Here is a 24,870-nt window from a genome sequence, read left to right as displayed (position 1 = left end):
GAAATGAGCCTTTATCCCTCTCATTGGCCACTGCCTCGCCTCTCCTCTGCCTCTCCTCAATTACCACTCCTCACGGTGGTCCACCTGAGCGTACGCACACATACACAGAGGACATTCATACGTACCTTTCAAGAGCATTTATACCCATTACCCCTCTGATTACCATATCCTATTTCTTTCTATACACACTCCTATACACACACGCACACACGCACACACGCGCACACGCACACACACATCGAGCCTTTACTCGCAGCGGCCCCCGTACACACGTCAGACCGGCTACATGTCTCAGTACTCGCCAACACTGAAATCTTTATCCATTTCTAATTCTCGCTATCTCTTTATTACAGTTGTTTTGAGGTGTTGCACCTCCCTTCAAACGTGAGAGCCATGCACCCCCACAGCATTCCTCGTGACGATTCCGCTGGCACAGGTGGCGCCCAACACCGTAGCAGCCGCACCCAAACTGCCGCCCCAAGAACAGCTCCTCTCCACGTTGCGCGCTCATCTGAGCAGCCTCACTACCCTGCAACCTCCCCCCGACCACAGCTGCCGCGCTCCGCCGGCTCCAGTACGATCAAGACGTGGAGCAGTCGCCCGAGTACGCCCCTTAGCGGCCGCGCTTCCAAGGCCTCAACCACCGTCTCATCACATCGTGACAGGCCAGCCTCCACCCCGGTGCAGCGCTCGGCGAACAATTCGACACCACGTTCGGCACGCGATCGCACCGCGGCTCTCACACCTGCGGCAACAGCAACTGCTCGAACGCGGCTGCGATCAACACCCCTCACGCGCAAGAAGCCGCTGCGTGCGGAGAGGGCAGCGGAAGCCCCGCCGGCACAGCCTGCAACCGTGCCCGTAGTGAACTCCATCACCTATATTGCGCCACCCATGCCAACGGCACCGCCGCTTTCGCTGAAGAGACCGTCAACTGCGCACACGACAGCCCCCCAGCAGTCGCCATCTTCGGAAAATGAGAAGGATGGTGGTGTCTCTGTCCAGCCATCGGTAACTTCGCCTGCGCCTGCCGCGCACCAGGCCGGACACGGCGTCCGCACCGGTGCAAATGAGCCCTTTGCCGGTGTTGCGGTGGCTTCATCCAGAGACGCCGCGGATAGAAACAAGAGTGCACCGCCGCCAACGACGAAGGAGGAGAGAACAACCACGAAAAGCAGCGCGCCTGAGCGCGAGACGGGCGCTAAGGCTCCTGCTGCTGCCATATCTTCTTTTGCTACGAAATCACACCGAGCAGCTCGTGTGCCACCTTCTCAAACGCGGAAGCAGCCTTCCCCTTCAGCGCAAAGAAATCAAAAGACGATGGAGGAAGGAGAGGTCCTTGCACGGTATTTCTTGGCCGCACATCGAACAGGCGACGCATCGGCAGCAGCCAGCAGTTGCTTCCCTGCCTGTCCGCCAACGCCGCACCTCTGTCAGCTACCCCCTTGCAACGACGAGGAACGGCGCCGGCTCTTTATGGCGCTGTCGTACGGCTCCTGCAAGGACTCTCTGTGGTCTCTGCACCGACACGTGCTGCCTTTTCTCGCCACGCACGCATCCCTCGTCATGCCTGTTACGGTGGCACAGATGCGAGCCGTCCTGGGGGACGATGAGGCGCTTGCCTCGCTCGACACGGCGCCGCCCTGTGCCGCGTGTGGATCTTCTTCTGCGATTGCACTTGCTCGCTTTGCCTCGGAGCTGTGCTCGTGGTTTTTTTATGTTGGCGTGCTCGGCTGCGACGAGCAGCTCACCTGGACGGCGGCGTTGGGTGGCGTCCCGACCCTGCTAGACGTGGTGTCCGCGCCGTCAGAGGCACAGTCAAATACGAAGACTCGCGCCGCGTCAAGGACGACGTCGCGCTCGTTTGCACAGCCAACACCGCAGCATAACGCTTCTCTGGCGTCGTCCGTTGCGTATTCGTCCCACGACGTTTACGGCCCGGCGTCACTACCGCATGTGTTGCCGCTCCGCGATGGAAAGAAGAAACAAGTCTCTCCGGGCGAGGATGTAAAAGACAGCAAGCACAGGGAAGCGACGGTGATGTGGCAGACAACGCGGCTCGAGCAATCGATGGAGGCGGCGTCTTCCACCGCCGCCTCGGTGGAGTTTAGCTCCGTCGCCGAGGTGCCGCCGTTTATTACGAAGGACGCGTTTGTGTGCGGCTGCGACGTTCTGCAGCGGCTTCTGGACGAGCGCGCATCCGCCATGGCCGCCCTACGGACTGAAGAGGGGGGCCACTCGGAAACGCAGAACTTCCTATCGCTGCTGTGTGCGACGCTGCGCTCCACTGACGTCTATGAAGAAACAGATACAAATCAATGCAGCACGCAATGGAAGGACGATGTGTTGCCGCCAGGGCGCGTGTCCCCCGCCGTACGAGCGAGTCTGCGCCGCGTGCAGTTTTATATCCGCCTGCAGAACTTTATGCGGCAGCTGTGTTTTTACCAACGTGCACGTGAAGTGGCGCCGGGCCTGTGTGACACGCAGCTGATCGAAGTCGTGCTACGGTCACGACTGCGCATGACGGCGGCGCCTGCCGATGTTGCCAAGACCTCGAGAAAGCAACATCCGAATAGCAGAGAGGAAAAAGAAATGGAAATACTTCCCCGCCAGTGCAGCTGGATCGGCCGTTGTCTGCTCGACCGCGGCCTGCGCCACGCTATCCTGCGAGTTCATCCAGTCACCGCACGCAGTTCACCGAGCACAGCTACCAACACCACCTCAGTGGCAGCGGACACGCTCGATGTTCTCCTCACGTTGCGCAGCCGCGAAGCTGAACGCGTCGTGCGCAGCGCAGTGGATGTAAACTTCAGCGTCGCTCTCAGCGGCCAGCACCGCGAATGTCCAGCGCCGGCGCCGGCGTCTACGTCGGATGACACATCAGGCCGTCACGGCAGCCTACCCGCCGCCGTGTTGCAGTTCTTTCCCATCCCACGGTGGTCGCCGTGGCAGCAGCAGCAGCAGCAGCCACCGTCTCGCACAGCGTGGAATTCATCTCCCAGGACCGACGGCGTCACTTCATGTCTCTTTGTCACCGCCCTCCTCGTCACCACCGCTCTCGGTCCTCTGCTGTACTGCGTTGTCCGCTGCGTTGAGCTGGACTGGCTGCCGGGGTGGGGTGCCGATGGAGGGCCCCTCGCACCACGGCACAGCGTGGTCGGCATTTTGACGGTGGACCTGTTAACGCTGCAGCGTTCGTTAAGTCAACTTGGGGTTTTGGCACTGGTGCTGCTGCTGACGCGCGCTGTAGGTCGCAGACGGGGTGCCGCTGCGGCCACGTTAGACGTGCAGTATCGCCTGATCCAATCACAGGCGACGCGACTGGCCACGGTGTCCCCCGCGTGGCTCTACTCCGCCTGGGCGCTGCAGAGGGAGACGGTGGTGGCCGCCGCGGCTGCACATCGCTGTAAGGTGCGACTTGCTCTGGCCTGTCGGGCAGCGGAGGCCGCGGATGGTCGCGGCTCAACGTCACGCGCGTTTCTCTTGCTCGTCGCCTGCGTTGTATCTCTTTCGGGACTGTTCAGCGTGGCGCCGGTGACCTTCTTTCCTCGCCGAAGCATCATCGTCGACGGGGTAGGGCTGGTGCTGACGATGGTCTTCACCTGGCGCAGCGTAATGCTCGCCTGGCGGCACCGTCAGCGCAGGCTGGATTGGTGGTTGCAGCGCCAAGCCTGCTTTGCCGAAGGCTTCGCACACGACCTGCTGCGCACCATCGCCCTGACGGACGGGTGGGCCACGAGAGGAGCCCCCACGGAGGAGGGGCCGCTTTGCTTTCTGCCGCCCGCCTCTGATCTCCTCTCCACCGCCCTGTGCGTCATGCCTCTGCCGCTGCTGGAGGAGCTTGCCACGGTGGCGTACGTCATGCAGCTGTGCCAGAGTTTGGACAGCACGACGGAGCTGCGAGCGCGGCGGTTTCCACCGTGCGATGTCCACCATCTTCGTGACTTTCCGATGCACTGCTTCTGGGAGCAGCTATGCGGGCACGCCGCGGTGGCCTACATGGACGGCGGCGGCAATGAGGCTTCCGCCATCGCCGTCGTCGAGCGTGTTGCCGCCGCCTGTGCGGAAGCTGTGGAAGAAGAGGAGGAGGCGAAGGGGCGCCACGCCCAGCAATCACCCGTCGAGCTGCTCTTGCAGCTCCTCTTGCCGTGGGCAGCGAGGGCGAATGTGCCGCTATCTGGCGCCGCCGCGGACGCCTACGAGGGAGGTGAAGACGCGGAAATCTGGGAGGTGCTTGCCCCTGTGGCATCGACGTCAGCCACGCTGTGGTTACCGGATGAGCTGCACGTTCCTCACGCTCCTTCCTCCCTACCACAGTCCTCCAGTGAACGCGCCGACGGGCCCGCAGAGCAGCCTATCCCACTCGATGTGGAGCCGCGCCGCATGCCCTACTTGACGGTGCCGCAGCGGCGGCGGCTGGTCTGCGCCGCGGTGGTCTTTGCCGGATTCGGTATGGAGCCTCGCTGTTGTTCTTCTCGGAAATCTCGAACAAGGTCGCCGGCAGTCTCGACAGCACCTGCGCAAGCGCGTGGAGGAGGGGACGCTTGCCTCACCGAGAGCACCCTGCTGTGCCTTGTGCATCTCGTGTTTGGTCAGCTCTCCCTCGGGCTCGGGGGCAGGACGGCCGAATCTTTCGCGGGACAGTGGCGCGAGGCGGAGCGTCGCACTCGAGCTGCCGTAGACCTTGTCCAGCGCGTGATCGTGACAATGCGACTGTGCGGTGGGATTCGCGGCGCGTCTGACGCCGCAGAAACCGGATGGTGCTCCATTCTACCGCAGTTGGAGCACGTCTGTTTTGCTTAAACAAAGGATATATATATCTAACTCTGTCAAAAGGGGTTAATGCTTCGTTGACTACGCGAGCACTTTTTTTTATCACAGCAGCAGCGTTGACACGCGTGCTGTCCCCCTCCCCCCCCCCCCCGCCCCGCCTCCGCTCTGCTGATAAACTTATTTTCACGTTTTATTTGTTTCATTTATTCTCCATTCTTTTTTCCTTTGCTTTTTACCTTCGAGGAAGAAGTCGCGGTGCTTTCCTGAACAACAAGCATTTTCCCAGTAGGAAGGGGAGAGAGGGAAAGAAGGAACCTCCGACGTGACATGTGGCGCTGCCACAACGTTCTTCATTTATAAAGAAAACCTTTCACTGCCAAGATGATGTTCATCGTTGACTGCACGAAGGAATGAGTCCTTCAGGTTAGACAAGAAATATAAACTCGGTGAGAACTCGCCGATATGATGTGTGACTTCGTGGGCTGCTGTACGGCTGAGAAACCTGCTACCGTTGGATCTTCTTCTTCTTTCCTGACTGTGGTCTTTTCAGCTGTTGAGGTCAACAACTTCTCACAGGCAGATGAAGTTGCGCGTGCCTCAACACAACTGCACGCGGGCATATCGAACGAGACCAAAAAGGAATACAAGCCGAGCTTTCCACCTGGAGACACCTCAGCAATCCCCACCAAGGTGCTTGTAGTAGTAGTCCGTTTCACAGAACGCATTTGATCCATGAACGTGGATCGCTCCTTCGTCACTGAAGGCTGCAGGGCAGATATGCGTTGCCGCCCATCCTCTCCTTACCCAGACGAGTCCTATTCTTCGTCGTGCGAGGAATCTACGACGAGCGATGCTGCACCTCACGACTCTAGCAGCACGGTGTGGTGCGCCGCCTCAAATGACTCGCGAGCAGCACTGGCGGCGCAGCTGCTGTCCCAGCTAGGCGCTTCGGAGCAGAAGGCGTACAGCACCTTCTGCGAAGCCACCACAGCGATGCTGCAACTACGAATGGTGTTGATGCACGTGAAGGAGGTGACACTGGTTGTCTCGCTGGACCAAGCGCATGAGGCGGAAGACGAGTGAAGGAGAAAACACGCTCTTTTTATTGTGATTACTATCATCGCCTCCTCCACGTTGCGTTTGCCGCCACTTCTCATAACTGGCGACTTCGAACTGCTTTCTTTCCGCTACCATGATGTCGTGCGCTGCACTTACACGTATCAACCCAAGAAGAAACTTTTCGGGCTTTTGGGGAGAGGTTCTCACGGCGACTGAAGTCAACACCAAATGAGGAAGAAAAACACTCGTTCTCTATTCCTTCTTTCCAAAAACCTCAGCTTTTGTTTCTCTTTTCGTGTCCCCGCGCATCGCTGATCGCTGGCACATTTCCTTGCTGCTGTTTAGTGCCATCATGATGGTTCTCTCCTGTCACGCTGACAATCTACCAACGGCCCTCCCCCCTCCTTTATTTATCTCCCTCGCTTTTTCCTTTCCTCCTCACTTGTGGTGCGTCGCGGCGCCGTTCTCTTCATCGTGGCTTCCGCAAGTTTGGGAACGCCGTACTCGCGTGAAGTCTTTTGTTGTGTGTGTGTGTGTGTGTTCTGAAGCGCTTTTACCGTCCATTTTATCTCATATATATTTATTTATTTGTTTTCTTCTGTGTTGTTTTGCCTCCCTCTTTTTTATTTCTGCGTTGTGTGCTCGTATACGCGTACGCACCGTTCGCACCCCACACGCGTACGGCTAACATCGAAAAATCTGCCATCTAGAGAGCAAAAAAAGAAAAAGACATCTATTCACCACAGCAACTACTTCTCTCCCTCAACAAGCAGAACTATATATATATATATATATATAGAGAGAGAGAGAGAGAGAGAGATGTCGCACTCATCCCCCGTGACCGCGGAAGCGACTGCCTGCGGCGCCGTCGCCGAGCCGTTTGGCACAACCTCGCTCATCAAACTGACCTCTGAAAGCTTGCGGGTGCAGCTGCTGTCGCACGGTGCCTCGCTAAACTCGGTGCAGGTGCGTGACCCCCGCACCCCCGCCGGCGCGGAGCCGCAGTGGATCGACGTGTGTGTCGGCTACACGAACCCCGCGGAGGCACTGCACCCCGACACCTGCATCGGCTCCACGATTGGCCGCTACGCCGGCCGCATCGCCAATGGTGAGTTTGCGCTCAAGAACAGCCACTACACCCTGGCGAAGAACTGTGGCAAGCACAACCTGCACGGTGGCCCCGTCGGCTTCAACAACAAGGAGTGGAAGTACCTCCTGTCCGACGGCGAGGACGAGACCGGGGTGGCCTTCCACCTCGTCTCTCCGCACATGGACCAGGGCTTCCCGGGTGAGATCTTCGTGACGGCCACGTACAGCATTATCAAGTCCGCGCCGGTGCCGACGCTGAAGTACGTCTTTCAGGCCTCGCTGGCGGACAACACGCCGGTGGACATGACGGTGATCAACCTGACGAACCACGTCTACTGGAACTTGAACGGCCTGCCGCGTCCGGACACGCCCGATGCGGTTGCGCCCGTGGCCAAGCCCATCGCTAATCACTACCTCCAGCTCAACTCCAAGTACTTCGCTGACACGGATGATGAGCTGATACCGAATGGAGACATGCGGCCGGTCGAAGGCACGCCGCACGACTACTCCGAATGGCGCTGTCTCGCAGAAGGGATGGAGGCGACCAAGGTTAGCGGGCGCGAGGGGGGCGGCTACGACGATCCGGTGGCGCTCGAGACGTGGGACTCGACCCTGCGTGAGGCGGCGCTGCTGTACAGCCCGGCCACGAAGCTGCGCATGCGGGTGTGCACAACCAACCCGGCCGTCATCGTCTACACGGCGAACCACTTCCCTCCCGACGCGGATGGCACGGCGGGCAAGCGCTTTGCCCAGCACGGCGCCATCGCGCTGGAGTGCCAGTACTTTCCCAACAGCCCGAATGTGCCGGCCTTCCCGTCGACGGTGCTGAAGAAGGCGGAGGCGTATAACGAGACGACCACGCACGAGTTCCAGTTTATGAAGGCGGACTACACGCAGGAGGAGAAGCAACACCACCAGCGCTGAGGCGTGTGGCGTTATTTCAGATGGACGAGAACATGTGTTTTTGGTTGTGGCTCTGCGCGGCCTGAAGCAGCGTACTTCTTTCCGTTTCACATTTTATACGGTTTCTGCCTTTGTTTTTTGTTTTTTTGTTTCTAAGGAATTGGAGGCGGAGAAGGCAAGCGGCTGAAACGAGTCCAGTCGCAGGTGTGCAAATGGTGTGTGTTTGTGTGTGTGTGTGTGTGTGTGTGTGTGTCTGCAGAGCTTTTCGTTGTTGCCGCTGCTGTTGTATGACTCGTGCGGAAAAACTCCACCGTGAAGGATGCGTCGATCTTCACCTTTACTTATGTGCCGATCGAGATCCCTCCGTGTCTTTTATTTCCTGTGTTGCTTTCCTTTCCGTACCTCTCCTCTGTGCGCCGCCAACAACTGGGGTGGCGTTTGTTGAGGCATCCCTTCGCTGCGTTATCTCTTTGCTCTTTTCTTTTCCTTTTCCCTTTTTTCTTTTCTTCTCCTTGAGTACTTTATCGCCCGTTATTCTTCTTTGCCGTTCCCTTTCCTCGCGTGTGCGGGCGTAGGTGTGGTTTGCACACGCGGACGTTGCCGATCGTTCTTTGCTGTCGCTGTTTTTGCTGATACTACTCTCCTTGCAATGAACGAAAAAGTGTATGGCTTGTTACCGCTGTTTGAGCACGACTTCCATAACAAGAGCAGCAACAACGGGTTAAAAAAAAAAAGAGAACTGATGTTGCTGGGAAAACATTATTACAGCCGCAAAAACGAAAGCCAAGGCGAGGATCTTAGCGCGGTGTGAGTGACTTGTGTGTGTGTGTGTGTGTGTGTTCGCATGGCGTGCCTCGTTGGCCACAGTTATTCACCCGTTAAAGGGCTGCCCCTTTTTTTCTCTCCCTGCAGCTGTAGCGACGTCGCCGGCTTGTTTCATTTTTTCTCTTGTGCTCTCGATTGTTCCTCTCCCTCTCCCCCTCCTTCTCACTTCATCGTTACCTTATAGGAATCCAAGGGGATACATTACACTACGCTATGTCCTGCCATGAACATCGTCTCATCCTACTTCATCGTACGCAAGCTGCGCGGCACCATAGCTCTCGGCGGTGACATCCAGCAGCATCAACAAGCACGTCAGGCGGAGTATCTAGACTGCCTGCGCTACAATCGAGACCATCCCGGCGTGGCCGCGATCCATTTACTTGTCGAAGGCACTGAAGCATATCGGCATCTTGTGCAGCACTTACTGCTCGAGGATCAACACAGCAAATTAAGCCGTGCGGCCTGCGCGCCAGATGTGCGCCGACGGTGCTCTGCCGCCCCTATTGTACCCATTGTTCGCCTTGGAGGAGGCATGCCGACCTACGCGGCCTTCTTCCGTCACGCGAACCAACTCGCTGTTCAGCGCCTGACAATGGTGTGCAACGCCGACGTGTACTTGTCCCCACACCACTTTAACGTGAGCGGTGTCCAGCAGCTTTTCCAGGACGCGGCTGCGCGTGTAAATCAGCAGAAAAAAGTTCATTGGACAGCGAGAACAGAAGACGAAGGTGCACCCGCATCCACCGCAACAGTAAAGTCACCGGCGACTTCGTCGCTTCTACCACACGCAGGCAACAAAGTGAAGCTCGCTCTGGCGCTGACCCGCTACGAGAGCGACAACGTTGGCGACGCGCCCTTTCTCTACGACTACCGCGGCTCGCACGATGCCTTTGTGTTTGTGCCGCCCGTGCCGGTGTCTTTCATTACCCGCGTAGACCACGCGCAGAATGGGTACAAAGCGGAGAACGTCGTTCTGCACGAGCTCCAGCAGCACCACTACTTGACGCTAAACCCCGCCTTCGATCTCCGTCTTGTGCACCGCCACGCCGCTGATGTGCGGCAGTGGTTTCCGCCGGTAGATGAGACGCGGTACGGGCGCGCCTACCCGTGCACGTTGGCGGCCGCCTCCGTGCGCCTCAGCGAGTTGGGTGCCGAAGTCGTCCCTGCCCATTAAATGTGTGAAATGAACGCTGCTGCTCGCTTCTGTTCGTGTTGGTGGGACGAACTTGTCACAGTTGAGTTTCTTCTTTTTCCTTGGGCACACTATCGCCCCTCTGCGCACCCCGCTGCTTCGGCTTGTCGTTGGTGATGTTGATTTCCCGCCTGTCACAGACTGCAAAGCTTTAACTCGTATTTCCTCCAGCAGACGAAGGAAGACGAACCTCCCCGCTCTAACCCAACTCTACCCTTGCAAATGCTGGCCGGCCTAACTTGTTCCTTGAAAACCGAAACGAACGCATGACTTGCACGAGAGAGTCTCTCTCTCTCTCTCCCCAGAGGAAGAACTCGGAATCGGTTTCCTCCTCACATGAAACTGTACGCTCTTTGTTTCTCCCTTCGTTTGTCTTACACTTCCCTTGATTTCCTCTTTACCCTCCCCATTTCCAGCCTCTCCGCAAAGTGCTATCTACGTCAGCTTTGCAGCGACACGTGCAGTTCTCTGTTTCTAGCGCGGCAACGAGCGCGCGAGATAGGGCGAACCCGAAGTCTATCAACTTGTTGTAAAGGATTTTTCCGGTCCGGGTCCTTCTGCCTTTTCCGCAAGGTAACAAGCGGGTTTCTTATACATATATATATATATATATATATATCTGCCCACAGCCTTCCACGCACGCGTGCGTCTGCAACGAGTCGAGCGCTTCGTCAAACCTGCATAAATATATATGCACCGACACTGTCTTTCCCATTTCAGAAGTTGCTTCTTCTTTTAATATTATTTGCTTACTTCAACTGCCTTCTCCTTTCCCCAGTGGTGTACACGTCGGTGTGAGTTTTTTTTTCTGGCTTCCCTTCCTTTCCTGTTGATACGCCCGCTATAACCGCGTCGTGCACAGCACATATACTGCTCTTTCTCTTTCCTTTTCTTTATTTCACCGATGGCGAAATCAAAAGGTGAGGACGGCGGCGGTGGCTTCCTCGAGGCCATAAAGCTGAGTTGGGCGTACACCGCCGCGGATGTGCGTCGCCGTCCACGCAACATGGTCATTGGCATCGTCGCCACCGTGCTGCTCGTCTTCTTTTCTGGTGTGGTGCTGGTGGGCATCTGGAAAGCCCCCTACGTCCTGCTGCGGCTGGCCGAACTGACGGTGGGGGAGATGGACGTCATCCTCTATGGCAACGGCTCGCAGCTGTTGCTCAACTACACTGCGATGAACCGTTCCATGTACGCGAGTGCCGTCGTGGCAGGCTCGGCACCGCGGTGGGTCGCGCGCGCCGATTTGACTTCGCAGGCGTCCTTCCGGAAGGCGCAAGCCGACCCGGCGTACGCGAACTCCTCCGCGTACAAGAGCACGGCGGCAAACATTTTGCTCATCGACTCCGCGCTGGAGAAGACGGCAGGTATCGGTCGCGGGTGGACGTACCGCGAGATCGGCTACGACGAGGCCCAAATCTTCTACTCTGCGGCGGACTACATCGGCGTCTCAGAGAACAAAGGTCAGCGCGTGCACCTCAGCATGGATGCCGCAACGGTGCAGAGCATTCTCGGCCCGAACACGCTTGCCTACAACATCACCCGGCCCCGCTTCGCCACCGACCCGCTGTCGCTTTACATCATCGCCTTCTTTGAGCTGAACAACATCACCGGCGACAGCATTAGCATCATGGAGTTTATTTCCTTTGCCATGGAAGCCACCATGGCAGACGCGGTGAAGTCCACCGAGGGCAAATACTCGAGCGTGCTCGGCAACATCGTCATCATGGATTCCCGTGAGTTTCTCAACGTGATTATGGCACAGAGCGGCCTTGTCGGCTCGCAGACCCTCACGGCCAACACCAACTACTACTTCCCCACTATCAGTGACCTCCTCAATATCAGCGCTCTCCCGATGGGCAACATCAACCTGAATGACTACGCGATGATGGTCGTGGTGATGCTCGAGGGCCGCTACGATATGTACTACTCCGACACGGAGCCGCGCGGGCGGAGGCTCACGGAGAAGAGCAACGAATTGATGCAAGCCGTCGGCCTCGACTTCGCGGGCTCGCTGCAGTTCCCTGTCGAGACCACGATCGAGACCTTTGATATGTTCCGCATTCTCATGACGGCGACCTTCATCACCGTTGTGGTCGGCATCGTCGTGCTGGGGTGCATTCTCATGTTCACGTTGCTGCAGATCAACGCCGAGGAGCGGCAGTTTGAGATGGCGATGATCCGGGCGCAGGGCATGCCGCGCCGGCAGATCGTCGCCATCTTGTTCATGCAAACCCTCGTTTTCACGCTGCCGGGCACCGCGGCGGGCGTCTCGCTCATCTGCGCCGCCAACGCTTTGATTGAGCGTCTGCTCGCCAACTTTACGAAGGCGCCGGCGCGGCCGGGTCACGTGCCGATTGTGGCGGTTGTGATCAGCATGGCGATGGGTCTCGTGCTGCCGCTTGTGGCCACCTACGGCCCCGTCAAGGCGGCCCTCGGCAGCAGCCTGCGCGACGCTCTCGACATCTACCGTCAATCCTACAACGAAGCCCATGTGAAGGCGATTCGCTTGGAGGAGATGGGGCTGCGCATGTGGCAGATTCTGCTGGGGCTTTTCCTCGTAGTAGCGGGCTTCACGGTTTACTACCTGATGCCTCTGTCCTTCATCTTTTCGAACATGATGATGTTCTTCGTGCTACTGGACCTAGTGCTGATCTGCATGATTGCTGGTCTATGCATGATGATGTACGTCCTCCAGCCTCCGGCGGAGATTATAGTACTGTACTTGCTTCTGTGGGGGAAGGAGACACGGCTGTGGAGGCTGATTCGCAAGAACCTGCGAAGCCACCGAGACCGCAACGCAAAGGCCTACATGATGTTCCTCCTCAGCGTCGCCTGCCTCGTCTCCTCAGGGATGATGTTTGGCATGCTCTCCAACATCTCGGCTCAACTGGCGGAGCTGACGACGGGAGCGCCGGTCACCATCACCTCCTCCAGCTTCTCCAACCCTCTAGCGCAGGACGAGTTGGACGCCTTCCTCCGCGACGAAGGCAGCACCTACGTCACGAATTGGGCCTACTCGTCTTTTCCCCTGAACCAGTACCCGCAGGTGTCGGGCACCACGCAAGTGGGCAACTTAATTGGCAGCTACCGTGGCATCGGCGTGCGGGCCGTCACGGAAAACTTCATGGAGGCGACGTACCCCGATTTTAACATGGTGCAGAGCTACCGCAACGAGTACAGCTACCCGTCCAACGCCTACCATCAGCGCGACGTTGTGCGCAGCATGTACGTGGACCCGCCAAACCGCACCGTGCAGGAGAGCGAGCAGATGATCGTGACCGGCTTTTCGTCCGGGGCGCCGGTGCCAAACGTGACGGGCAAGGAGACCTACGTCATCCCGATGCTCATCTCGTCTGCGGCGCGGGACCAAATCGGGCTGGAGGTGACCGCGGCGGCGCAGCTGCGCTACTCCTACCGCCTCAACGACACCGCCTCCGTGCAGTCCACCATTTTCTACCTTGAGCCGCGCGCCCTGATGAACCGCATCTCCGGCTTCATCGCGGTGTCCTCCCTGCCCGTCCTCTTCTCCTCCGGCACCATTCTCATCCCCACCTCCTACTTTCAGCAGCTACTCGACCCGGTGCACTTCGACTACGATGCGGACAGCGACACCATCATCACGGACAAGGCGGTGAAGGAGGTGCGCCAGGCGACACTCTACGTGCAACTGCGTAAGGGTGTCACGACGCGGCAGCGCGAACGCTTCGTGAACGCGCTGCAGGCCCACACGAACACCTTGTACCACACCACCGTTGACACCGTCACCACGGTGGAGCACCTGAAGTCGGTGCAGAACCTGATCCTGTACTTCTTCTACTTCACCGCCGTGATTTGCATTATCCTGTGTGCCTTCATGATGTGGGTGACGTTCATCTCGAATGTGCAGCTGAATGCGTGGACGTTTGGGGTACTCCGCTCGCTGGGCTTCCGCACCGCGCAGCTCATGCGCAGCGCCGTCTACGAGGCTCTCTGCATTGTTGTGTCTGCCTTTGTTTTTGGGTTGGGCGTGGGGATCATTGTGGGTGTCACGATGGCAGTGGAGCTGTGCCGTCTCATGGTCATTCCGTTTCACTTTAGCTTCCCGTACGTGTTGGTGTTGATTGTGGTGGGTCTTGCGCTGCTGGCGGCCGTGATGGGATCGATTTTGCCCTTTTTGAGTCTGCGCAAGAAGCCCATCTCTTTTGTGCTGCGGGGCGTCTAACAAGTTGACGTGTGTGTGTGTGTGCGTGTGTGCTGTACTCTCTCATCGTCCACTGCGTTGCTGTGTGTGTCTGCCTGTGTGTGTAGAACCCGCTGCGAATTGTGAATGAGCTGTAGGTTTCACGGACCGTACACACAGCGCTTTTCTTTCTTGTTTGCTTTCCTCCTACCATTTCGCCGTCGCGCCACCAACCTTTTTTTTCTGCTTTCTGCTTTGCTTTCTCATCTTCCCCCCCCCCCCCCTCCTGATCTTTGATGTTTTTCTTCTCCTTAATATGTGAGTGGTGCAGGTGCTTTGCTTTCTTTCTATTAACTGTCTTCTTTGCCTTTTGAAATCTCTCCGTTGAATGAATCCCACTACATTAACTGTAATCGTTGTGGCTCCCGGACACGAAACGAAACGAACGTATTTCCGTCTGCAAAGTCGGCTGCCTCGAATGACGTCAGCGTTATTTTCCCCTTTCGTTTTTGGTAGGACGTGGCAGCTTTCGGGTCGCAGGCGCAGCACGTGTGTTGCACAGGTTAAGATGCGTCTTCTTGTTCCCCGGGGATGCGTGTGTGTGCCTGTGGGCCGTCGATTTCGTTTCACGGTGGACAACCTCATTGCACTTCGCTCACATTGTTTTTTCTGAGTTTTCTCTTCGGTCAGTCTCTTGTGCTGCTTTGGAAAAACTGGTGTGTGTTTCTCCCGCTCTCACGTGGATGCGCATTGTGAGTGTCTTCATTGCAACCGCACCCCACTTCTCCCCGGCCTCTCTCTGTGTGCTTTAAATGTTACTCTTCTCTTCCCTGCTGCTCTTATAATCAAAATCTGCCTGAATGCGCATGAGCTGTTCAGCCGCATTCCAGGCCTCCGCCAGGATAGCAGACCAACAACACACACCACAAACAAAGCACACACTTCAGAAGGAAAGGCCAGAGCGCAAGCGTCGCGCATCTCCGTCTCTGTCACATCTTCCGCCACGTCCTCCCCCTCGTCCTCCCCCTCGTCCCCGTCTTCCGCGACGCGGACACGCATGGAAACGGGCTCCCCTCACAGCACTACCGCCCACTCCGCCGGAGACAGCGCAGGTCGCGGCGGGTCGAAGATGGCGACTCGCGCATCCGGACGTGCTCGCATGGGCGTCGTCGACCTCCACAGCGTGTGCGGGTACACCTCGCACGGCGTTCCTGCCTTCAGCAACGGCACGAGCAACACCTGGACAAACTCCAAGAGTTACCTCAACGGTATCTTTATGGGCTACCGATGGCAGTGCGTAGAGTTTGCGCGCCGCTGGCTGTGGACGACGCAGCGGCTGTTGCTGCCGGAGCGGGACTGCGCATCTAATTTCACTAACTGCAGGCACGTCTTCCGCCTCAAGGCAGCCCCGGCGGACGCGCGTCGGCAGTCCAGGCTAGAGGAAGAGGCGGCGAGACAGTCACCAACACCCACAATTACCACCCCGAGCGCTGCGACCTCTGCGGAGGCGGCGACGGCGACAGTAACACCTGCCGAGGAGATCGTTGGTCCTCGCAAGGCGGCGGAGGCGTGGGAGAAGGTGCCAGCCGTCTTTGTGAAGCAGGGCTCCACCGTACCCCCTGTGCCGAGCAGCTTAATTGTCTACCCGCGGAGCTGGGGCAGCCCGTGGGGTCACATCGGTGTTATTGCGGAGGTGGATCTCGAGCACGGTCAGGTGTACGTGGCGGATCAGAACCGGTACTTTCACCACTGGGGCCGCCACACGTACAGCGGCGTCTTTCCGCTGGAGGTGAGCCGCGGGCGGTACTTCATTCGCGATCCCGAGAGCGAGTGCGAGGGCTGGCTGACGTTTCCTTCGTGTGTGGAGGGCCATTAGCGGGCCGCCGCGGAGCGAGGAGTATTCTCTCTTCGCCGAATTGCTCCGAAAGGTACCCGACGGAATTAACTCCTTTTTTTCTTTTCTTCTGGGAGCCTTCGAGTTTAGAGGGCTTGGGAAGGCGGCACCGGCTGACCGCCGCAAGGATCGAGAAAGAAGAAAAGAAGGAAAACAGGGCGGAGGGAGGCTTATAACCAAAGGGAGAGAAGGACGACAATCGAATGGGAAAGGGTGTCGCGCTGGCAGCTCAACCCTCCAGCCTCCGCGACTCTTCCCCTCTCTGCCTTTCTCTTTCGGGCTTTAAAACAAGTCTCCTTTCCTTTGTTGTGGAATTGCCGCGATAGCCCCGCATTACTGTGGTGAGTATGTTCTTTTTTTTTCTGGTTTCGTTCTCTAAGTTTATGATTCGCACTGCGCTACCAATGCCGTGCTTCGCGCGAACAGACGCGCGAAGGTATTTCCTATTATTACTACTATTATTATTATTATTGCTGTTGCTGGCATTTCCTGTGTTGAGAAGGCACGCTCCCGCATGCACTCACACACGCACATTCACCAGTACGTTTTGCTGGATTTTATTGCGTTATTGTTTATCTATCTTCTCCTTTGTTGCCACCGTTACTCTACCCCTGCCACCGCACAACCCTCCCCTGTGGATGCACCAGGAAGGTGGAAACGCTGCAGAGGTCAGACCGCAAGTAAGAGGAAGAAAGGCGACGCACATTCAGGCTTCACCCTCTGAGTGTGGCGTGTTTGCTCGTTTGCATCTTCTTTTTTCCTTTTCCGTACACTTTTTCTGGCACAACCTTTCTGGATCTGTTTACCTTTCCCGCACTCGTGTTCAAGAGGGTGTGTGTGTGTGGATCTTTTCCTTTTCCACACGCTTTTCGTCGGCTCGAAAAAGAGGGGGGTGCCTCTTCCCTTCCACCGCTTGAATGAAGAGTGAACTGAGAGTTGCGTATATAGGGTAAACGTGTTTGCTACTATTGCTGCTTTGTCGTCGCAGACTTTACTACCACTATTATCCGTGCTAGTGGAGCACCATGGACGAGGTCGACGATGCGCCCCGCCGTGCTTCGTGTCTCAGCTGCGTGCTCCGCCGTTATTGTTGTCATGCTCAATCTCTTGCGGTTTCCCACTCCCACGTTATATATTTTTTATTTGTTTATACGCAAAGCATTTTGCCTTTGTTTTCACATTTCCCTTTTTTTTTCCCCGTGCTGTTTTGGGACAGGTGGCAGTGTTATTTTACCCTTCCTTTGTTCTTTTCGTTGTTACTGTGTGTTTTCCGCCTGCCTCCCCGCTAGTGCTTTTCATCGCGTGCGTTTGGCGTACGCAGACGCACGTCTCTCGTGGGATTCTGCGGACGTCTGGCCGGAGTGTCGGCGAGATGACGAAGTCATAAAACACTTTCCCTCTCCCCTTCTCCTCTCATCGCTGTTTGTCCTTTTGTCCTTCTTCTCGAACACTGTGCAACCTAAACATGGCCAACAAAACAAAGATGCTCCTGAGATGCGTCGGCGCGTGTACGTCAAGTGGTTTCTGAATCACTGTTGCCGACATAGGCCGCTGCTTCGTTAACGAGTTTGGCAAGACGCAGGCCACACACGAAACACCGAGAGAGCGCAGCACATGTACCCGATACTGTACACGTCGGCAGGTCAGTGCGCAGAGACGGTCTTGACGCAAAATGCATGGCCGCGTTTCTCAGCAGGGCGGACTCCATGCTCGGTACCATCGCTGCAAACGTCGGCTGCGCAGCGCCGCACGCACCCCCCTTACGCACAAGGAAGTATGTCCATCACGAGTCTGTCGCAGCACACATTCGCAGCGGAGGCCACGCAGACCGCGTCCAGCAATCCGGCCCTAGCCATTGCGCGGCAGAAGGCGCGATACTCCCGCGCCTATGTGCCCCCACCAGGGCTGTGTCGGTCCCGGCTGGATACCTCAGCTGCAACACAGCCGCAACAGACGCAGGGAGCCTCCCAGCAGTACACACATGACGGCGTGCACTCGCAGCTCAACACGCGCACAGCAGCCCAACCTTGTGGGGCAAAAGATGCTGCGCAGGCAAGAGCCACAACAGCAGGAAGCTCTGGCAACCCCCCGAGATCGTCCTCAGCACCGTCCACGGGGGAGTGGCTTCAGCTTTTCGGTTCCATGCAGGAACGGCAGCTGGCGTGCTGGCGGCAGCTCACACAGACGCAGCACCAGCTCACCTTTGAACTGCAGGGTATCCGTGCGGATGTGCGGAGCATTGCCGAGAAGCTGGCCGAAACAAACGCGCTGCTGGCGCAGAATGTGGCGACTTTAGCGGCCAAGGCGCAACCGACCGCCACACCAGCATCTCCACGTAAGCGCCCGCGAGAATTGCGATCAAATGACACCCGCGCAGACGCGGAAAGGAGCCCGTTTCCGCAGCAGCAGCAAATGACACGACCTCGCTCCTCCTTGCATCCGCTGCGGGGTGACAACGACGATGGGGTAGACGACGGGAGAGTCGGGCCCGCGCAGCGACGGATGACGGTGCACAGCGTTCGCCTGATTGGCGGCAGCGCCACCTCGACGCAGGCGATTCCCCACGGCGACCCTGCGGGCAACGAAAGCGATCCGACTCCCGCTGACGCCGCCTTTCCCCACGTGTCCAGCAACGACATAGACGACAAAATGTCTGAAGCTGCGGACAGCGAGGCCGATCTCTTCCTGCTGTGAATGAAAATCGGTAGGTGCAGATGCATATGGTTAGGTGGCCTTCTCTGCTCTATTGTTTCTTTCAACGGTTTTTTTTTCCTCCTTTCTGCTTTCTCCGCTACGCATATCTTCTGCTATCCCTCTCAACACCATTCACGATATAATATTATACATCCTTGCAACGTATGGAAGCATGCCACAGATGAAAATGCGCCACTGTTACTCCTCGTACACAACCAGCACCGCACGGCACACACATGCAAAGAAAAGTAAAGTAGAAGTAATGACTACATTGCGCTTTCAACATGCGCACCGTCTCACTTTCGCCTGCTGTCGCTGTCGTGTAGACGTTTTCATCGCACCTGTTTCCATCCTCCTTCTCCATTTCCTCCTATCGAGCCGCTGACAGCACCGAAACATCACGGTACGCACCCACACCCACACCCACACGACAAATCGAAGAAAAAAACACCGTCTGTGTGTGTGTGTGTGTGTGTTTGTGTGTGTGCACAGAACACTGAGGACACCCCCACTTACCGTTGCCTCCGCATAGATCTATCAACCTTGCTTGGTGTTGTTGGTCCGTTTACCACCACCACTTGAAGCACCCTACACGACGACGAGAATTTCATACTCAGAGTGTGCTCGCCACTCGCTCACCCCTTAACACATAAATACCTTTGTCACTATTTTCGTTTTCCTTTTCCCGTCATGGACACCGCGTGGCAGACCTCGGTTGACCGCATGTTGCGAAACACCGGCGCCACGTTAGAAAACCTGCAGGGGCGGCGCAGGAGCTACGACCGGGCAAAGAACAAGGTGGACGACTACCTCGGCCTCGCCACCCCGCATCGGGACAGCAAAGACTTCGACTCCCTTGACCGAACTGACCTGAGCGTCCCGCCGCCCTTGCCGCAGCACCGGCGTTACCGCACAGCCCGCGATGGCGCCTACAACGGAGGAGCAGGCAACATGTATGGGACGGGCACGCCGGGTCCGTCTCCGCCGGTGGACCTCACCGCGCCAGCGCAGCAGCCGGCAAAAGGACGGCGTGGCATCGCTGCGGCAGCCCGTGCCGATGACCCGACGGCGCCGCTACAGTTGGTGAATGCGCAGGTCCGCGGGGCGATGTTAGAGTTGGAGTTGGAGAAGGCGAAGCGGGCAGACAGCATACGTGAACTGGCGTACCGCACCACCGCAGAGCTGGCGGAGTTGCGCAGCATGATCACACAGCTTCAAGACGAGAACGTGTCCTTGCGCAAGTCGGTTCGTGCCCTGGAAGGAAAGCTGGGCTTTGCGCCGGACTCGAAGCCCACCTCGCAACTCGTAGGCGCAGGAAAGACGTCGGTGCTCAATGGTGGGGCGTCTCACGCGTCTTTCTCGGAGTTGGGTCCGCAGTTGCAACATCCCTCTCGCGCAGCCCAATTAGCCTCGGCCGTCGCCAACAGCGGCTTTGGGCTCGGCCCGGACGTCGCCGCCCCCGCCGCCGGCGGTGGCGCCGCCTCCTTAGCAGCTCGCATCGACGCCCTCGAGAGCGGCCTTGCCCGGCAGCAGCAGCTCGCCGAAGAGCGGCAGACACGCACCGCCACCGTGTTACGGGAGATGGTCAAAGCCGAGGTGGGTTCCGATATGGCGCAGGTCCGCACCGTGGCACGTGAAGCGGCCCGCGACAGCACGGAGGATCTCGTAAAGCTGCGTCTCGCTGCCATGCAGTCCAGCGTGCAAACCGACGTGCAGCGCGCGGTGCGGGCCGCGGCGGCGAGTGAAACCGCGGCCCAGCAGGCACAGCAGCAATGCAGCGAAGCGGAGCACCGTCTCTCAGCTCAGATACAAAAGCTGAATCTGCATTTTCTAGATGGACAGCGCGGCTCCGTGTCGGGGACATCGTCACCCAATGCTGCAGGCGCCCCTGGTGGCGTCGTTGCCTACGCGGCCCCCGCAAGCCAGGAGCGACTCCTCCATCTGGAGGGGGCGGTGGAAGAGGAGCTGCACGGCCTTCGAGGACAGCTACGCCAGCTCCGGCAGGACACCGAGACGCACCTGGAGCGCCTCGCACAGGAGCAGAAGCAGACACACGCACAACTCCAGGGCAAGGCGAACGCGCAGGACTTGCGCGACGTGGCAAACCGTGTGGAAGAGCAACAGCAGCAGTACAGCAGCATCGGCGGTGTCGGCGCTGGCCTGCGTGAGCACGTGCACTCCACCGTACGCGCGCAGCTCCAACCTGTACACGACGCCGTGCAGAAGCTTCAAGAGAGCACACAGGAGCAGCAGGAAACCGCAGAGGCGTGGCGGCGTCAGACGGGTCTGCGCTTCGCCGCCGTCGAGGCCAGCACCCGCGACTTCCGCGACGAGGCGGACCGGCAAGACCAGCAGTGGAGCAGCGGCATGCAGGAACTGCGGCAGGTGCGTGCGGAGGCGGCGGCCGTGCAGGCCCGTGCCACAGAGGCCCTGCAGCAATGCATGACGGAGCTGACGTCGGCGAACGACGCGAAGCTGCAGACGTTGGAGAAGCGCCTGTTGGCCTCGCAGAGGGAGCGACAGCAGCAGTGGGAGCAGCAGGTGCGGCAGCTGCAGCAGTCGGTGGAGGAGCAGCGGGAAATGTCCCAGCGCACCCGCTCTGCCGGCGACGCGGCGGAAGAGCGCCTTCGAAGGGTGGAGGCGGCTGTGGCCTCGGTGGAGTCGACGTTGCCGAACGGCATCGCTGGCATGAAAGCCCGATGCGACGCCCTGCAGACGCTCCTGCAGCAGAGCTGTGCCCTCCCGCTGTTAGGGGTGCAGCAAGACGTGGAGGTCGTGCAACGTCGACTGCAGGCACTCGATGAAGACAAGACGCGATCGAATGTGCTGTGGGCCCAGCAACTGACAGACGCGAAGCAGTTCTTTGAGGAGCGGGTGCGGAATACGCGCGATATGCTGGAGCAGCGCCTCTCTCATCAGAAGGAGTTGTATGAAGAGCTGCGTAGCCAGCAGAACGCACAGCGCCGTTACACGGAGGAGCAGCAGCAGCTGGTGCTCGACCAAGTAAAGCGTCTCCAACCGCAACAACAGACAGGATCGGGTCCCGTTCCTGTGCCACTACCCGCGGCGGTCACGACGGGCAACGTGTCAGAAAGACAAGCGTCGTCGCTAGCCGCACCCGCCGCCGAGGAACGCAGTGCAGCCACTGTCTCTACTCCCACCACTGCGGCGACTGCAGTGGATGCGGAAGCCTTCCACAAACTGCAGCGACAGGTGCAAGGTCTTTACCCTCAACTGCAGAGCGTAGAGCAGCGTGTAGAGGCTGCTGCGGCAAAGGCGGCAGAGAATACGTCCGCCACTGTCGCAAGCGCCATCGCGCCGCTGCAGAGTCGCCTCGACGAGATGCAAGAGCAGGTGCAGCTGTGCAGCAAGGAACAGCAGCTGCGATTGAGTGAGGTGGACCGCGCGCTCTCCGCGAAGCTTCGAGTGATCTCCACTGCGTGCGATCGTCTTCCCGCGTCGACAGCGGAGCAGCTGGGCCGCGTGCGCGAGGACATCGCCTCGGCCACCTCTCCTTTCCACCTCGTCACAAACCTCGCTGCCGATCCGGACAGTCTGCAGCGTCTGGCTGCGGAGCTGCAAGACCACCTCGACCTCCCTCTCGATATGACGCGTACGCTGCGAGACGTGCAGGCAAAGGTGGCGCAGCAAGTCCACGCCATCGATGAACTGCGAGCGGTGCTGCGCGAGACTCATCAGCAGATGGCGGCTGTGCAGGCCAACGCGGCAGCCGAGCGCACCGCAGCGCAGTCGGCCACGGAGAACGAGGCCACCGTATCACCGCAGGACGTCACTGCGACTCGGGCGGAGATGCAGACGGCGCTTCAGGCGTTGCAGCAGCGCCAGGCCGCGTTGGAGCAGCAAACGCAGCAGCTCGCAGCGGCGCAGCTACCCGCCTTGGCGGGGGAGGTGGACGGCATAAAGCAGGCAACGGAATCCCTACCACAGTCCCTCCAGCAACTCACCGACCAGTACACGGCGCTTCAGGCGGCGCAGCGGCAGCAGCTGCCGACGCTACAGAAGTACGTGCAGGACGTGCTGGAGGTGGTGCAGGAGAATCAGGCCGCGTTGCTCGACCCGCTGCAGCTGAAGCTGCGCACCGTGGAGGAGCGCCACAAGAAACTTCAGGTCCGCCTGGACGAGTGGATGGAGGAGCAGGAAGCGTCGTTGGAGCAGGCCGGGGAGCACCAGAAGCGGCAACTGGGGCAGGCACGGGCCGAGTGGGAGACGCGGGCAGCCGCGCAGCTCGCCGCGGTGCAGGATTCTGTGACGTCGCTGCGGACGAATGTGACGGATCTGGAAGGAAAACTGTCGTTGATGGAGAAGCAGCGCGAAACGGAGGCGGAGGAGAAGAGGCAGCTGCGCGAGGATGTGGGTGCGGTGGCGCAAGCGGTGAAGCAGAAGATCGACAACGCCACCTCGGCGGACACCGTTGCACCATCGTCGGCAGAGGCGCTGCCCACAACGGCAGCAGCAGCCACCACCGCAGCTCTCTCCCCCACTGCGCCATCCGTGGCTCAGCTGCAATCCTACATGGAGGAGCTTGACGGTCGCCTGTCGCAGCTGGAGGAGCAGACGAACGACTCCCTCGCCGTCACCGCGGACGCCCTCGGTGCGTTTGGTGAGCAGCTGCAAGACGTCGTCACCCGCTTCGATGTCGCTGTACGCGAGGCCGAGGCAGACGAAGGGGCGGCCTCTCCCTCCTCCTCCTCTGCTGCCGTGATCGCCTCGGGCGGTGGGGCGATACGAAGCCTTGAGGACGTCTTCACCTATCTTCTGCTCCAACTGCGGCAACTCCAGCAGGCCTTGTACAGGCTGCAGGACAACACGGTCGAGACGTTGGAGATACTGGAGCAGCACGAGGAGAGCACCGCCGCTCTGCCGACGCTGCAGCACAACGTGGAGGCGATTGCCGCGGCGTTGGTGCCGCTGGCGGAGCGCCTTGGCGTGGATGTGAAGAATCTGTTGCTACCTCTCACCTCCCCGCGTGACAACGTAGATGTCTACCCACCCTCGCACGCCAGCAGCAGCGACAGCAGCAGTAGCAGCAGCGGCGGCGGCTCGTTGGACGACGGAAGACATGTGGAGAGTGCGCAGTAAAACTTAAAAACGAAGGGTTTTAGCCACCACGGGTGATGCAGGGCTTTTGTTATTTGGGCTCCTTCTGTGTGGACCTGCGCTGTCCGCTGTTGGTTAGCGCACACTGTGATGATGGCTCGCTATTGCAAAACGAGAAGAAGATTCTCTTCTGCTAGCGAATCGGCATATGATGACGGTGAGCATCGTTATTCCTCTTGAGAAGCCAGAAGACTGGTCAAACGCATTTTCATACTCGCAGTGCCCATCCAAATTCTGTAGAAGCAGATTTCTTTCTCTTTTATTATTAATTGGTTCAATACGCATTTTCGTGTGTGTTTTCTTCTGCTGTTGTCTTTCTTTGCCAGCGCTGTTCTACAACTTCTCCCACCCGCTCCTCGCTCTCCCCCTCAACGCCTTGCCGCTTCTCAAAGAAAAGCGGGAGAGCAAAGAATCCCGACAAATCCAAGAACCAGAACTCCTCACTCTTAGTGCATTCACTTTCGCCTGTAGTGATCCAGCAATCATGACTGCTTCCGCGGTAGAGCTGAAGCAGCTGAAGCGCGCCCTTCTTTCGCAATACGAAGACGAGATCACCGCTCAAACAACATCAGCAGCAGCAAATGAAGACACCGCGGACCAGCGAAGCACGGTGCTGCAGCCCAATCCTTTTCCATCGGCCCCCAGTCTCCAACTGCAGTTGTTATGCCTCCGGTCCGGCAAGTCCGTGAAGGACGTGCCGACCACGGCGCGTGAGGAAATAGTGCTGATGGCGAGTGGGATGCCGTCGCCGAACGACCTCGTCGAGGATCGCCTGCGCCGCGCGCAAGACGAAAGTGTGCGCCTCCTCGTGAAGCGGACCACGGCGGTGATGGCACCGGCCGGCGACGCAAAGGCCTCACCTGCTCCTGCCAACTCTGCGGATCGTCTGGAGCTGCTGGAAAGGTTGTACGCCTCCAACACGCAAGCGCTCGCCGGTGGGGAGGAGTCGAAGCCGCCGGCTGCACCGAGCGCCTAAGTGTCGGCGACAACATGGAGATTTGCTGGGTGGCTGTTATGTTCCCATATTCCTTTTTAACGCTTGGAACTTGATTTTGTGTTTTCATGTATAGTGCTGTGCGCAGCAACTGACGAAGAGAGAGAGAAGGTCCTTTCTGTTGACAAACAAAAAATAGGCGAGGTGCCCTTCAGCAGCCCTTCTGT

General features: G+C 58.5%; 9 protein-coding genes across 16 annotated transcripts; all 9 read left to right on the top strand.

The window, feature by feature from the left end:
* Window positions 1–88: 88 nt before the first annotated feature.
* Window positions 89–4,803, top strand: ABB37_02189 (hypothetical protein; the record flags this gene model as incomplete). 2 transcript variants are annotated; one of them, XM_015799043.1, is made up of 1 exon in its annotated part: window positions 89–4,803. In XM_015799043.1, exon 1 carries the CDS (start codon window positions 394–396, stop codon window positions 4,801–4,803), a length of 4,410 nt encoding a protein of 1,469 aa, XP_015662521.1. In that variant the 5' UTR covers window positions 89–393. The 2 variants fall into 2 exon arrangements, with proteins under 2 accessions (XP_015662521.1, XP_015662520.1); XM_015799042.1 differs by having other exon boundaries at window positions 108–4,803.
* Window positions 4,804–5,322: 519 nt separating this feature from the next.
* On the top strand, window positions 5,323–5,856 carry ABB37_02188 (hypothetical protein; the record flags this gene model as incomplete). Of its 2 annotated transcripts, none has more annotated exons than XM_015799041.1 (1): window positions 5,323–5,856. In XM_015799041.1, exon 1 carries the CDS (start codon window positions 5,551–5,553, stop codon window positions 5,854–5,856), a length of 306 nt encoding a protein of 101 aa, XP_015662519.1. In that variant the 5' UTR covers window positions 5,323–5,550. The 2 variants fall into 2 exon arrangements, with proteins under 2 accessions (XP_015662519.1, XP_015662518.1); XM_015799040.1 differs by having other exon boundaries at window positions 5,331–5,856.
* A 463-nt stretch (window positions 5,857–6,319) lies between these two features.
* On the top strand, window positions 6,320–7,845 carry ABB37_02187 (aldose 1-epimerase-like protein; the record flags this gene model as incomplete). Of its 2 annotated transcripts, none has more annotated exons than XM_015799039.1 (1): window positions 6,320–7,845. In XM_015799039.1, the coding sequence occupies exon 1, from the start codon at window positions 6,652–6,654 to the stop codon at window positions 7,843–7,845; it is 1,194 nt and encodes a 397-aa protein (XP_015662517.1). In that variant the 5' UTR covers window positions 6,320–6,651. The 2 variants fall into 2 exon arrangements, with proteins under 2 accessions (XP_015662517.1, XP_015662516.1); XM_015799038.1 differs by having other exon boundaries at window positions 6,346–7,845.
* Window positions 7,846–8,832: 987 nt separating this feature from the next.
* On the top strand, window positions 8,833–9,823 carry ABB37_02186 (putative mitochondrial hypothetical protein; the record flags this gene model as incomplete). Its single annotated transcript, XM_015799037.1, has 1 exon — window positions 8,833–9,823. The coding sequence occupies exon 1, from the start codon at window positions 8,873–8,875 to the stop codon at window positions 9,821–9,823; it is 951 nt and encodes a 316-aa protein (XP_015662515.1). The 5' UTR covers window positions 8,833–8,872.
* A 433-nt stretch (window positions 9,824–10,256) lies between these two features.
* Window positions 10,257–14,045, top strand: ABB37_02185 (permease-like protein; the record flags this gene model as incomplete). The annotated part of the gene is made up of 1 exon (XM_015799036.1): window positions 10,257–14,045. The coding sequence occupies exon 1, from the start codon at window positions 10,746–10,748 to the stop codon at window positions 14,043–14,045; it is 3,300 nt and encodes a 1,099-aa protein (XP_015662514.1). The 5' UTR covers window positions 10,257–10,745.
* A 647-nt stretch (window positions 14,046–14,692) lies between these two features.
* On the top strand, window positions 14,693–15,879 carry ABB37_02184 (putative trypanothione synthetase; the record flags this gene model as incomplete). 3 transcript variants are annotated; one of them, XM_015799035.1, is made up of 1 exon in its annotated part: window positions 14,693–15,879. In XM_015799035.1, exon 1 carries the CDS (start codon window positions 15,133–15,135, stop codon window positions 15,877–15,879), a length of 747 nt encoding a protein of 248 aa, XP_015662513.1. In that variant the 5' UTR covers window positions 14,693–15,132. The 3 variants fall into 3 exon arrangements, with proteins under 3 accessions (XP_015662513.1, XP_015662512.1, XP_015662511.1); XM_015799034.1 differs by having other exon boundaries at window positions 14,874–15,879; XM_015799033.1 differs by having other exon boundaries at window positions 14,882–15,879.
* A 1,500-nt stretch (window positions 15,880–17,379) lies between these two features.
* ABB37_02183 (hypothetical protein) lies at window positions 17,380–18,591 on the top strand (the record flags this gene model as incomplete). Its single annotated transcript, XM_015799032.1, has 1 exon — window positions 17,380–18,591. The coding sequence occupies exon 1, from the start codon at window positions 17,674–17,676 to the stop codon at window positions 18,589–18,591; it is 918 nt and encodes a 305-aa protein (XP_015662510.1). The 5' UTR covers window positions 17,380–17,673.
* Window positions 18,592–18,968: 377 nt separating this feature from the next.
* Window positions 18,969–23,691, top strand: ABB37_02182 (hypothetical protein; the record flags this gene model as incomplete). Of its 2 annotated transcripts, none has more annotated exons than XM_015799031.1 (1): window positions 18,969–23,691. In XM_015799031.1, exon 1 carries the CDS (start codon window positions 19,282–19,284, stop codon window positions 23,689–23,691), a length of 4,410 nt encoding a protein of 1,469 aa, XP_015662509.1. In that variant the 5' UTR covers window positions 18,969–19,281. The 2 variants fall into 2 exon arrangements, with proteins under 2 accessions (XP_015662509.1, XP_015662508.1); XM_015799030.1 differs by having other exon boundaries at window positions 18,979–23,691.
* Window positions 23,692–24,100: 409 nt separating this feature from the next.
* On the top strand, window positions 24,101–24,685 carry ABB37_02181 (putative Kinetoplast-associated protein-like proteinglycoprotein 96-92; the record flags this gene model as incomplete). 2 transcript variants are annotated; one of them, XM_015799029.1, is made up of 1 exon in its annotated part: window positions 24,101–24,685. In XM_015799029.1, exon 1 carries the CDS (start codon window positions 24,194–24,196, stop codon window positions 24,683–24,685), a length of 492 nt encoding a protein of 163 aa, XP_015662507.1. In that variant the 5' UTR covers window positions 24,101–24,193. The 2 variants fall into 2 exon arrangements, with proteins under 2 accessions (XP_015662507.1, XP_015662506.1); XM_015799028.1 differs by having other exon boundaries at window positions 24,119–24,685.
* Between the last annotated feature and the right edge of the window lie 185 nt (window positions 24,686–24,870).

Source organism: Leptomonas pyrrhocoris, assembly GCF_001293395.1.
Source record: "Leptomonas pyrrhocoris isolate H10 chromosome Unknown, whole genome shotgun sequence".
Lineage (NCBI taxonomy): Eukaryota > Euglenozoa > Kinetoplastea > Trypanosomatida > Trypanosomatidae > Leptomonas > Leptomonas pyrrhocoris.
This window is presented reverse-complemented; position numbering and strand designations above follow the sequence as displayed.